The sequence below is a fragment of the Alternaria infectoria genome, assembly GCF_024043175.1.
Source record: "Alternaria infectoria strain BMP 0036 chromosome Unknown scaffold_1, whole genome shotgun sequence".
In the NCBI taxonomy this organism is placed as follows: Eukaryota; Fungi; Ascomycota; class Dothideomycetes; order Pleosporales; family Pleosporaceae; genus Alternaria; species Alternaria infectoria.
In genome coordinates this window covers 2,023,809-2,035,867 of record NW_026250690.1, presented here as the reverse complement: position 1 = coordinate 2,035,867, position 12,059 = coordinate 2,023,809, and the positions used below count along the sequence as shown (strand labels likewise).

The 12,059-nt window shown below is 49.5% G+C and overlaps 4 protein-coding genes across 4 annotated transcripts; 2 read left to right on the top strand and 2 right to left on the bottom strand.

Moving 5' to 3' along the window:
* Positions 1–365: 365 nt before the first annotated feature.
* Positions 366–788, top strand: J4E92_000704 (uncharacterized protein; the record flags this gene model as incomplete). The annotated part of the gene is made up of 3 exons (XM_051492119.1): positions 366–619; positions 666–683; positions 737–788. The coding sequence occupies 3 exons, from the start codon at positions 366–368 to the stop codon at positions 786–788; spliced, it is 324 nt and encodes a 107-aa protein (XP_051357631.1).
* A 1,037-nt stretch (positions 789–1,825) lies between these two features.
* J4E92_000703 (uncharacterized protein) lies at positions 1,826–2,851 on the top strand (the record flags this gene model as incomplete). The annotated part of the gene is made up of 1 exon (XM_051492118.1): positions 1,826–2,851. One exon carries the CDS (start codon positions 1,826–1,828, stop codon positions 2,849–2,851), a length of 1,026 nt encoding a protein of 341 aa, XP_051357630.1.
* Positions 2,852–2,930: 79 nt separating this feature from the next.
* On the bottom strand, positions 2,931–4,517 carry J4E92_000702 (uncharacterized protein; the record flags this gene model as incomplete). The annotated part of the gene is made up of 3 exons (XM_051492117.1): positions 2,931–3,898; positions 3,954–4,250; positions 4,313–4,517. 3 exons carry the CDS (start codon positions 4,515–4,517, stop codon positions 2,931–2,933), a joined length of 1,470 nt encoding a protein of 489 aa, XP_051357629.1.
* A 5,849-nt stretch (positions 4,518–10,366) lies between these two features.
* Positions 10,367–11,132, bottom strand: J4E92_000701 (uncharacterized protein; the record flags this gene model as incomplete). Its single annotated transcript, XM_051492116.1, has 2 exons — positions 10,367–10,931; positions 11,011–11,132. 2 exons carry the CDS (start codon positions 11,130–11,132, stop codon positions 10,367–10,369), a joined length of 687 nt encoding a protein of 228 aa, XP_051357628.1.
* Between the last annotated feature and the right edge of the window lie 927 nt (positions 11,133–12,059).

The window sequence follows — 12,059 nt, the reverse complement described above, 5'->3', positions numbered from 1 at the left end:
GTACCATCATTGTATCTTGTAGCATTGATACCATTTTAGATAACAAGCTCTATTGCTAAGGCAATCGTTGGGCAATGCGCTCATATACGTTTCTCCCGTAAGTCGGTTGAGTAGAGAAAAGAGCCCTAGAAACTAGTCTGCGGCTGAGGTGGGGCTGTGCTAAACGGCTCAGTCCTTCCTTCGTTCGCTTTTGCCTTCATACACGACTTCACTCAATCGCTTTGCGCTTCGTTACCTTATTTTCTACGAGGCGCTAGATCCAATTTGAGCTCAACTCTAGGCTTATCTTGGTACCGGAGCATACCATTCAGTCTTTGATTGATGAGGTGGACAAGCCCGACAACTCAGTCGGCAACGCAGCGAGAATGCCGCGGACATCGGACTTCTACAGGTATAGAGAACTGGACGGATCAAAGCAGCAGATCCGTCTCGCAAGATTGTTGCGATCTCAACCTGTGGCCGATACGCTATACAAACGCGACTTCATTTACTGCGAACTTGAGATATTCGACATCAACACTGCACCCGAGTTCATCGCTCTGTCATACACTTGGGGTGGACCATCAGATAATAGGTATATCGTTATCGATAACAAGCTGCTCGCTGTTAGAATAAACTTGTTCGATTTCCTTTCCGCCTTTCGCTCAGACGAAGCCAATACCCAGTACCTCTGGATCGATCAGGTAGGTCCTACATCTACTTGGCTATGCATGCATGGACTAATCTCATCACTCAGATATGTATCAACCAACAGGACACGGCAGAACGCAATCATCAAGTTCGCCTAATGGCTCGGATTTACTCCGAATGCATCTATGTCATCGTTTGGTTAGACCTGTCTTCGTTAAGAGCAGCGCGGAGGTATTCCAAAAACAGGAATGCCGAGAACACTGAGGCTATCTTGAGAAACCGTTACTTCACGCGTCTATGGATCGTGCAGGAAGTAATGTTACCCAAAAAGGCACATATCATGTGCGGTCACGTCTGGATCGACTGGGATGTCCTCTTCAAGGCCGCATTGTTTGCTGGATTTCTGAAACATCCAACTCTGTCGCCAATGACGTATTTACTTTCTAATCGTTATGCACACGCGGAGCCTGTTCGACCTGGGTATTCGCATCTACTGTGCAATCTACTACGTCAATTTTCTAGCATGGGCTGCGAAGACCCTCGAGACAAGCTATACGGTATGCTCGGCCTCATCTCTGAAACGCTACGGCCTATCGTGGATTATTCGAACACCAAGGAAGACGTCTACCTTGATGCCATCAGAATCCTTGGTCCATTTTTCTGCATGGACGCCTCGAATTGGTGGTGGCAGGACTTACCGTTGAGAATGGGTGTCCCGTTGGCTCATGTTGTATCGTTGCAGCCTTTCGTCACTGGTCTACTTGCTTGTGGACAAAAAGAAAACAAAGTTGACCCAATATGGACTTTGCAAGATATGGGCTTTGTAAAAGCAGATCCAACGCGTCATTATCCGGGTCGATGGTGGTACGAGTACAAAGGCGTACGACATTACCACGACTGTATTTCCTCCAAGGACGAGCCTGCAAACTCGGAAGCTGCTTTGTGGTCCTTACTCGATGCTACGCCTGAACGAGGCTCGGGGTAACTGGGATACCCCGCATCATCGTCCATCTACCCCGGAAAAGTCCAGCTCCAGATTTCCCGCAGCGCCACCAGTCGGGGGTAATTGTTCCGTTAAACCCACGCTGCCGAAGATCCATCTATACCGACTACACCGATATAAATAGTAGCCAAGCTTGTTAGAGATCATTATGAGGATCATCAAGCCTTCGAAAACGATTTCCGCTTTGCCGATATGAAGCTCACCGCGAGTTCAAGCGTCTTCCTGACACTCTTTGTGCATGCAATTGCTGCCCCCGCGCATTCGAAGCAGAAACAAAGTTCCTTTAAATGGCATTCCACAGAATCTCTGATAGCCTTTGGGGATAGCTACACGTACGTGCAGGGTACTCTCGGCCACCAAAACTACACCTCCATTGGCGATGAATTCAACTTCTCTTTTACGCCCGCACAGCTCTTTTCGAATCGCATCGTGCAGAACCTTACGGGAACGGCAGAAGGTGGCCCTAATTGGGTGGAGCTTTTGACTGGGTGTGGTGTCGAGGATGGTTTGCACAATCCAAGAGAGTGCAATATGCAGCTCTGGGACTTTGCATACGCAGGCGCGAACACTATCGAGGAAGCTGGATTCACACCCCTTCATCACAACCATACTGTCTCACTCGAGCGTCAGATCGAACAGTTTGCCTCCTACGGCAATCCAGCCCTCGAATCAATTCATCTCAACAAGGAAAAAGCCCTCGTAGCGATATGGATCGGCATCAACGACATCAATGACCTTGTCTCAACCCAAGGCAAAAACGCTTCTTTTGCACCACTCTACGAGAAGATTCAGGACCGAGTCTTTGAGAATGTAAAGAAGATCTATGAACTTGGCTACAAGAACTTCCTCTTCATGAATCTACCGCCTCTGGATCGTGGGCCAGGCACGCCCAATGTCAACGCGTCGCTCGTTGCTTCTTTCAACAAGATTCACGCTGCACATGCCAACGACTTTCAGTCCGATCATAAGGACGTGAAGGTGCTTCAGTTCGACGTGAACAGTGTTTTGAACTACGTTTTGGATCATTACCAAGACTACGGGTTCAAAAACGTCACCGACTACTGCCCTGGATATAATCAGCCAGATATCCTGACAAATCCAAGCCAATATGGATGCACGGACTTGGATACGTACTTTTGGTACAATTCAGGGCACCTGACGAGCCGAACGCATAAAGTCATGACAAAAGCCTTGAAACGATGGTTGGTAAAACAGTAATAGGGACATAGACGGTCAATTGTTGTTAATATCATAGTGCGACATTTGCATTAGGGGTTATACTACCCAATTAATATCGCTACAATGCCCAAACCCTCTGATCGCCCCTACTGTCTGACCTCTCAAGCTTGTTCATCCTCCCATACCACAGCCTGAGTGTCGTAGCGATTGCCGCCACCAGGAAACTACATGCAGCACACACGAAGTTGCCTGTCGGGAAGCCTTGACTTCGCTCGTCGTTCATCCAAATCCATTGCGCAATGATCTGACCAATACCTGCGCAGCTGTTGTGCAGCGCGATTGCAAGTGGCAAGGTGAGGAAGCTCGGCGAGTTGCAAGTTACCCAATTCGTCATGGAAGGTGCTGCAGGGAAGGCACCTGCAGCGGCCATACATAGGCAGCCGTAGCGCTGAACATAGGCGTCGGCGGGAAGAAGGCCAGCGGTCAGCCAGCCAGTACCTCCTATGAGTGATGTGATGGTGATGTGCCACCCACGAGCGTTGAAGTGGTCCGCAGAGTAAGAGATTGTGATGGCTACGAAGAAGCCCACGACCCATGGTGGGACAGTCAAAAGTTGTGCATGAATGGACTCGTAGCCTAGTCCGGTAACGATAGTGGGCGTAAAGAACGTGAATGACCCCTGAGGAACGACGTCGGCTACATACGCAATGTAGTGTAGCAGCATGCGTGGACTGAAGCAGGTGTCCAAAATCTCTCTCTTGCTAGCATGTTCCTGATTATATCCACCGCCTCGGTCAGCCAGACGATCAATAGCGAATTTCTTTTCGGCGTTGCTAAGCCACTTCGCTCTAGCTGGGTAGTCGGGCAGGAAGAACCACAGAAGGAACGCCGATAGTAGGGTGATAATTCCTTCGATGATGAAGAGCCAGCGGAATCCTTCAAGACCTGCCGCTCCGTTGATGTGGCCGACTCCAAATGCGATGGCGCCTCCGAAGGCACCAGCAAGGTTGCAGAACGCGATGACGAGAGCGATGCGAACAGCCCGCTCGTTATAGCGGTACCAGATTGTGATGAAGTAGACAATTCCTACAATACGTAATCAGCGCAAGTTCATCAACCTCCATGTCTCATTGTAACACACCAGGAAAGAAACCGGCTTCGAAGACTCCGATCAAGAACCTCAAAGCGATGATCGTAGCACTGTTCTGTACACCCGCAAACCCAATCGTTAAGGCCCCCCAAGCGAAAAGAAGAATGCCGAGCCATCTAGAAGGTCGGATGTAGTGCTTCATGACGAAATTGCTTGGTACTTCGAACACGGCATACGCGACGGAGAAGAGAGTGACGGTCAGAGCGTAGCCGTGAGGCGTCAGGCCCGTATTACTGAGCATGTCGTCTCCTGTCTCTGTGTTGAGCACGCGAGCATTTCCAATGTTTCCTGTCATCAATTTTAGCGATTGACTCGGATGCTGAGACGGTACGAGATGATGAAGACCATACCCCTATCAAGAAAATTCAAGAGATATACCCAGCAACATAGAGGTAGAACGCGTAGGTCTAGTTGCCGGTTGAGTTTCTTATTGTACTTTTCGTCATAGATGTCTATCTCCCCATGCTCTTGTAGCGTCTCATCATGTTTTTTGACCGTGTCGATGTCGACATCTTCGAGCTGTTCCTGCTTCTCGGGTTCTATAGGCTTGTCCATGGTGATATTCTCGTATACGATAGCGGAGCAACTCTAGGTAGTCTATTGTGAGCAAAGGTTCTTGCACCTTCCGTATAGCTTTGGTCAATGGTTATATAGTTCAGAATATCCATCTTACTTCGTTATCCCATAGCGGAACAACGCATCCGGATATACCAGTTGCGGCTTTACCCCAGATGTGCGGGGTAGAAGCCCACATCTTCGCGCTGCATATTCCCTACCACGGAGATGATCCGCGATCCATCCGCTGTGGGACGAGAATGTCGGTGTTGTCGCCGATGGTATTGTTTGTTGGGGTGGGGAACCAGTTTGGCCACCGAGAAGCCCAGGAAGCTACCCATGTACGTCATCGAAATGATCCACGTGCATCTCAGAGCTTCTTAAGGTCATCTCCACATGCGTTCGTTGCTAGTATTAACGTATCCTGATTCCCGGTGAAGATACGACAATGTGGGTGCATCCAGTCAAGATGAGGCCTCGAAATACCTAGGTAGCCTCAGAGAGCGCGCACTGAGCACGGGCCTGCTTCCAATTGGATCTATTTCCCCCATACGTCATCTCGCTTCACATGAATCTGAGGAGGCCCGTGGTCATCTACCGTGAACTCTCGTCACCATTACTCCTGTTCTCCTACGTTCCTGGCGCGCAACGTTAATCCGAATCGTTATCGGTCAATCTATCTAATATGACAATGGAAAGAACCATAACGAGTAGACCTATAGCGACAGTAATCTGTAACGTAAAGGCAACCCAGACCATAGTGATTGCGCTGACTCCGATATCCGTTCGGATATTCCCGTAGTTGGCTGACTCTGCCATTGCAGCTGCACCGACAGATCCCACATGCTGCCACAAACTCGCGATAAGTAGCTGCGCTGCAGCAACAAAACTCGCTGCGAGCGCAACTTGTGAGACGGGACGCGACGGAAAGGGTCTTACATCTACGTCAGACCCAGTTCTTTCATCTCGCTCTTCGTGCCACCCCGGAAATGTTGCGAGAAGCAATATAGTAACAAATGCGAGGACTACAGCAATGAATAGAAGACCAGAGAAGAGAACTTCGTTCTTGAACTTTGCAGCAGCTCCTATCAAGTTCAGCGGGTCATTTTCGTACCCAATTTGCTGCGCCAGACCATCATGGTCGGAGCTACAAAGCCAGACGATACCACGTTGGCGCACGCACATCCCAAAGTAGCCCGCTCGGACTTCAAGCTCGGCGGATCCTTTCAGACCATTCAATGTGTCAAGCAACACATCATGACCTTCAGTAGTGCGTTTCGAAGTCGAGTTCGTATACGATAAACCGAGGACGTAGATGTTTGTCATGGTCGAATAGCTTGCGCACCCAGCCAGAGATATTGCTATGGATACAGTAAGTATGATACTAATCCACGAACTTCAGATCAGTAGCTTACAATTCAGTATAATCACGACAGTCAGCAGAATCATCAACATATGATGATAGCCGAAGAACGGAATTAGTCCTGTTGACATGGTCAGTTTAGACATAGAACTATATTTTGAATTGACTGACTTTGAAAAGACACTGCGAAGCGTAGGTTCGCCATCGCTACCTCGGTATTCAAGAATCACGCGCTTAGAGCTGATTCACAACACGCATCTGGAGTATGGAATATCTGGCTTTCAAGCTGATATTACTTCTTTCATACAGTATATGCGGATGTGCAGGTTCCAATTGATGTGGTGTAAATTTCCTTGCGGGAAGTGCGGCTCTCGACTGATTTTTAAGCCGCCCCGCAGACGTTTTGGCGTATGTGTGATACGTCGCATGCATGTAGCTGCACGCACACTGCACGACTGTGCCACCAGGCGCTTACCTCGATGCTGGACAGCCCGACTGTCACCGGGCTTACCTCCGGCCTCACATCAGTGATACAACCACAAACTCAACCTGCATCCATGCAGAACGCCGACCTACACTTCTTCAGCCGCACCTGAAACTAACAGCTACGAACCACGATACAACAATGGGCATATAACGTCTTTCTCATTGATGCGCGGAAACGCAGAACACAAACCCTGGACACATTAGCGAGCGCCAAACAAGAAAATTGCAGGGGTCAACGTTGCCTTGCCGGTGAACACGAGCGTGGGTCGTAGGCGCAGAGATGGAGGACGACCAACAAGCAACATGTGGTCATGAAAGGAGTTCGGAAGAAAGTGTATACAGTCCCAAAGATTCACCGGGTTACACGCGAGACGATGGGCCAGCATTTGAGGATTTGCAGCAGGACAATGGCCAAAATGACGCTCACCCACGGGCAGACTGCAAGACCAAGGACGGATCGATTGATGATTGCAGTTCTGGACACTCTAGAACTCCAAGTGCAGATTACCGCGGTATGATCTTGACGAGTTCCACACCATCTCTCATCCTTCAACAACAGGCAAGACCCCGCACATCACTAGATGATCTACAGACCCGCCACCCCAGACGATTACCGTCAGAGTGCCGGACGACCAGCGCAAGCGCAATCGCTCTACCCTCATCTCGTTCCTCTTCAATAGATCAGCCGTCCATCCGAGATCTATGTCGGACTAGCGAACCCAAGTCCGTGGAACAATCAATAGTGCGACCGGAACGGGCAGCTTTTTCTGGGGGGATGCGCGAACGTGGGAGAGCAAAGTTCCGAGCAGATGCAGTCTCCGAAGAAGAAGCGATAAAAAGAGAAGAATCTCTGAAAGTGAAGTACAGAAACGCGAGGGATCGATCACCGCAATCGCGTTCACCAGAGCGTGAACCAATCAGGCAGCGACCCGAAGGCGATGCACCGCGACGACCAGAGCTGAGCAAGCTCTGGAAAGCAGTCTTAATAGCATTGGAGTCAAGCGGGAAACTCCGAAAAAAACCAAAGCAGCAACAACAGGAGGTGCAACAGGCGACGAACAGCAATGAGGCAGAGATCTATCGCATGGGTCTGCTCACGTCGGCCAACCGCTTTTCGAATCTACATCATGCTAGTGCCGTAACTACACGGCACATTTGGAGTTCACACATCATGTTATATGACATACTTGAGACACAGCAGCCTAGTGCCTCTACTCTCCAAGCTCTCTGGCCTGATGCACACTCGCGTTCGGCACCGACATATGAGGACTTCCGGAATACGTTGAGGCGTACTCCAGCTCGGTGTCATCTCAGAATGATATTTGTGGAAGATCTAAATCCTTCATTGATTGATTACCTGGGTGCCACCTTCCAAATTCCACCAGGTGTGTTCGAAAAACATTTGGATGGGTCCGGCTTTGCAGGCGAATCATTCGATGACAAGAAGCCAGCGCGGTGGCTGAATCACTCCTCTAGTCCTGATTGTTCTTCACTGACCTGGTTCCGGCCTGTAATTCCTTTACTTCCTGTGGCTTCAAACTTCCGCAGTCAGCTGCTCAGCAATCTACGTCCGAAAGTCAATTGCATGCTTGAAGGCTGTGGGAAGGTTCATAAGTTGCAAACAACTGCTAATATCTTGCGTCGCAACGTAAAATTGTGCCCAAGTCCCGGAGCTTATGTAAAGGGCTCTGACACCGAGTACCCTGTTGCATGGGAAGAGAGGGTAACAATATTTACAAGGCGAATTGACGGCTGTAAATTTGGTATGCGAAGGGAATTTCCCGAATGACTCCAAAACTAGTTGCAAATAATCTGACGATGCCAGCTATTGTGCTACTAGATCCGCTGCCCTTCACTAGGGTTGGGTGGAGTACCGATCAAGACCAGCAGAAGGATGTCGCTCGTTCCAAGCTCAAGATAGTACGTGACAATGCTCTGAACACGGAGGAGACTCAGAGCCATCGCATTGAGAGCTGGGCTGCGCAACAACGCCCTCTCTCTACTGCAGCTGCGCATCCAGAATCGGCAAGATCTTCGCTCGCACCAAATGTAAATGTTGCAGTGGATGATCCGCTACCACATGCTGGTTTACCCGATACCCATCCCTGTAAGTATGAGCTTTCTCTGGAGCGTACATGTTTCCGCAACGCCGCACAGAGAGCGTATGAGAGACTTCCAATTCGTACCTCTCACGTAAATCGTGTTGGCAATCAGTCGTTCCACAGAAGCATCGACTTTCAGATCGCACATGTAGACGTCAGGAAACTTTACCGTCATCACGCCCAGTTGATTCACCCAGAAAGACTAACAGTTTGTTAGTCGTCCCAGCAAAAAAGCCTGCGGGTGTAACATTTCTGCACTCATCGGCGGAAGCTAAGATGAGCCGTGCACATGTCACGGGCGCTACAATTGACGCTGTAGGAGCGATATCATCAGCTCGACAGCGGAGTACGAGATTCGCCATCGAACGGAAGTCAAGCCGGAACCGCAAAAGTGGCATCTCACCGACTAGAACCACACACAACACAGCAGACAAAATCGATTTGAATCGGGCAAGGAGTAACCATTCCGAGTACCGAGCCCACGATTATGACCGGGTAATTCCATATTATCCTATCAAAGCTGGATCCTCATCTTCCGCGATGCTTGGCGACACGTTTACCACGCTTGATATGCCATCGCACATCGAACGCCTCCATATACCTTTCTCCGTAATAGGCGAGTTTCAAGCTGCTTTGCAGTCGACAGGAAAAGGCAAGGAAACGATACACGGTAAGCGTCTCTGTACGATACGCATGAAAGACATACACTGACCTCGTGATCCTACTATTAGATCCACTCCAGATACTGTTCAGAATTATTCACGATGATTGTCATAATCTGACCGATGTCATACGGGATTCATTGCATTGCATACGCCAAGACACGCTGGATGAAGATGTCATGCAACAGCGGGTTACATACTGGAGAAAGCTGCTTCATCGCTTCAATTCTAGCCTTGCGGATGTGGACCAGCAACTGCGGTCCTTGATACATTTTCAGAACGATAAGGAACTTTTCTACCTTGGCGGCAATCAACGAAACGAATTACCATCGGAAAGACTCGCAAGAGACACGAGTCAAACCTTGAGGAACTGTCTCGATCTCGTCGAGAGATCTTCCACAGCATTGCTTACCGAAATGCAAATAGTTGACAGCCGACGAAGCATCGCGGAAGCTGAGAGCGTGTCCAAACTCACCGAGCTGGCATTCGTCTTTATTCCGCTGTCCTTTGTCGCAAGCCTGTTCAGTATGCAAGTCAAGGAACTGAGCGACGGAGTGCCACTTTACGTCTTCACGCTCGCTGCCATAGCCACTGTCTTTGTAGCTTACGCTATGCGCCTCAGTATTCGCAGCTCCCGCCTCATCGAATATAAGACCCAGATTCTAAGCCAAATTCACGCTGAATCGCACGTCCCGTACAATCAGCCAATACCAACACGCATAGTTTTAGGATGGTTGCACAACACTATCAGCAGGTTTCTATCGGGAACATCTACGAAGGTCTTCGCTGTTGTTTTCCCGTTTGTGCTCGTGGGAGCGCTTATAGCTACTCTTCTTAGCCCTATCGTACTGCTTTGGCTACGTGGGATTGACAGAGGCTTTACCATTGTGATAACTCTTCTTTTAGTCTCTTCGAACGCGATACTTTTCATCCCACTCGCGAAATTTGGGTACCGATCGCTTGGCACTAGTCCGATGAACATGATCCGTGACATTCGAAGGTGGCGTAGAGAGAGTCAAAAGAGAAGAGCCAAGTCAAAGAAAAAAAGAAGATATCCAGATCCAGAAGCTCAAGCTCGATCAGGAGTCAGTGGTAGTAGCGAGCGCGTCAGAGAACACGGTTCCAGATCTTCGGAAAACAACTTGAGCCATGCTACCAGTAGAGCGTGAGACTCATCTGCTACTAGTTCATGATAGATATGCGGGCTGTTGAGCTTAGTCTACGATCGATAGCCCATCACTCAACGAGAAACGTTCCATAAACATGCAACTCATCCCTCGTCCTCCATCTTCCTGCTACGAATATCTTTTCACCCTCCCAGACGTGCACACCCAGCTCCTTCAGACCACTCTTGTCCATCACACGCCGACTCGCCGGGTTCTCAGAGTTGACAATCGCTCGTAGAAAGACTTTGTTGTATGGCTCCCAGAAAGATCTTTCTTTTTTGCAAGCTTCGATGAGTACTTTTACCGCACTCGTTGCGTGACCCTTACCCCAAGCAGAGGGTAGATAGCTATAACCAAGTTCGACGGTGAGACATTCCCTTTCAAATGAGGAAGGAGGCAGAATGTCAGATCTCAAGGTGAGACTCCGATCGCCGAGAGATTTTACACCGATATGACCAATGAAGCGAGTTGGAATCGAGTCTTTGTCTGCGCTCTCGTGTCCGGGAGACAGGAGTAACTCGTGTACGGCATAGGATACTCGGTAAGACTTGGTTTCGCCTTCGCTGACCGTGACTGGCAGGGCGTATTTGGTGAACCTTTCGGTGTCTTCGGCGGTTTTGGCGATCCCGTCAATGCTGAGCGGAATTAATTCAGTCCCGGTGTACATGATGCACGGTATATGGTTGGCTGATAACAGAAGACGGGACGACCTACCTCCAAAATGCGGCCTTCTCGTCACTGCGTAGTTGGTGTAGCCACTCGAATTCTTGGCTTCCTCTCTCTGCTGCCATGATCCGCGTCAACTTTAGCTGCGGTGTGAAGATTGTGTGATCCATAGTTGTCAAATGCTGTGAGAGGAGGTTTCCAGTTCTCACAGGGCCTTCCTTATCAACCTTTATATCACTCTCTGGTCAGCCTCTGAAGGCTGATATACATCGGAATAGACTAGACGAAAGGTCCAATCGGCGTTCCTTAAGCTCGGTAATCACTGAATAAGGATTAGCGCAAGACCTCAGCTGTCCACGGCTGGACTAGTCATTCCGATGCTTCGTGACTCTTATGTCTGCACACCTCTGGGTAGAGGGCCTTGTTCCAGGCCCCAATGAGAATCGGCCGCGCAGAGTGCTGACACCCAACTAAAGTTATCTTCATTGCGGCTGTTCTGGGATCACACCCAGTCGTGCGAATCAGACGGCTTTGCGCCTCGACACCAAACTTCATCGAGCTAGCCAACGGTATGCTCACTGTATATTCCAGCCTACAAACATGCAACGATGAGTCAGTCGCTGACATGGTCGGCTTTGCTTACTGTCAAGCTTGACGCGCCCATGCCGTGGCTACGTGCAGAACTCCGTACAGCATATAGCGCTTTATTCTAGATATGTTCTGATAGCGGTGGGTATATCCCATACCCGATCATTAACTGGGTATTGGATGCTCGAGCTCAAAATGAGTGCAGCCTTTTTCGTATGATTGCTTCTTTGCCGTGGATGAAGCCTTGGACTTGTCTTGCGTTGTTGGCTTTCGTCGCGGTCTCGTTGTTTGGCTCCTGCCTCGCTGCCTCACGCATGGCTCAGTTGGGATAGTCTAGGATGAACTCAAGATAACAGGACATGTGTTTACCGGCTGGTTTTGGAGTGACGGCACATGAATGTCTTGACGCGAGGAGACAGCAAAGGTGTGGGATTCTAGCGCCACTCATGTCTTGGCATTCCCGAATCGCCGACCGAACTTTTGGCACTGTCGCGACGAACACCTACATC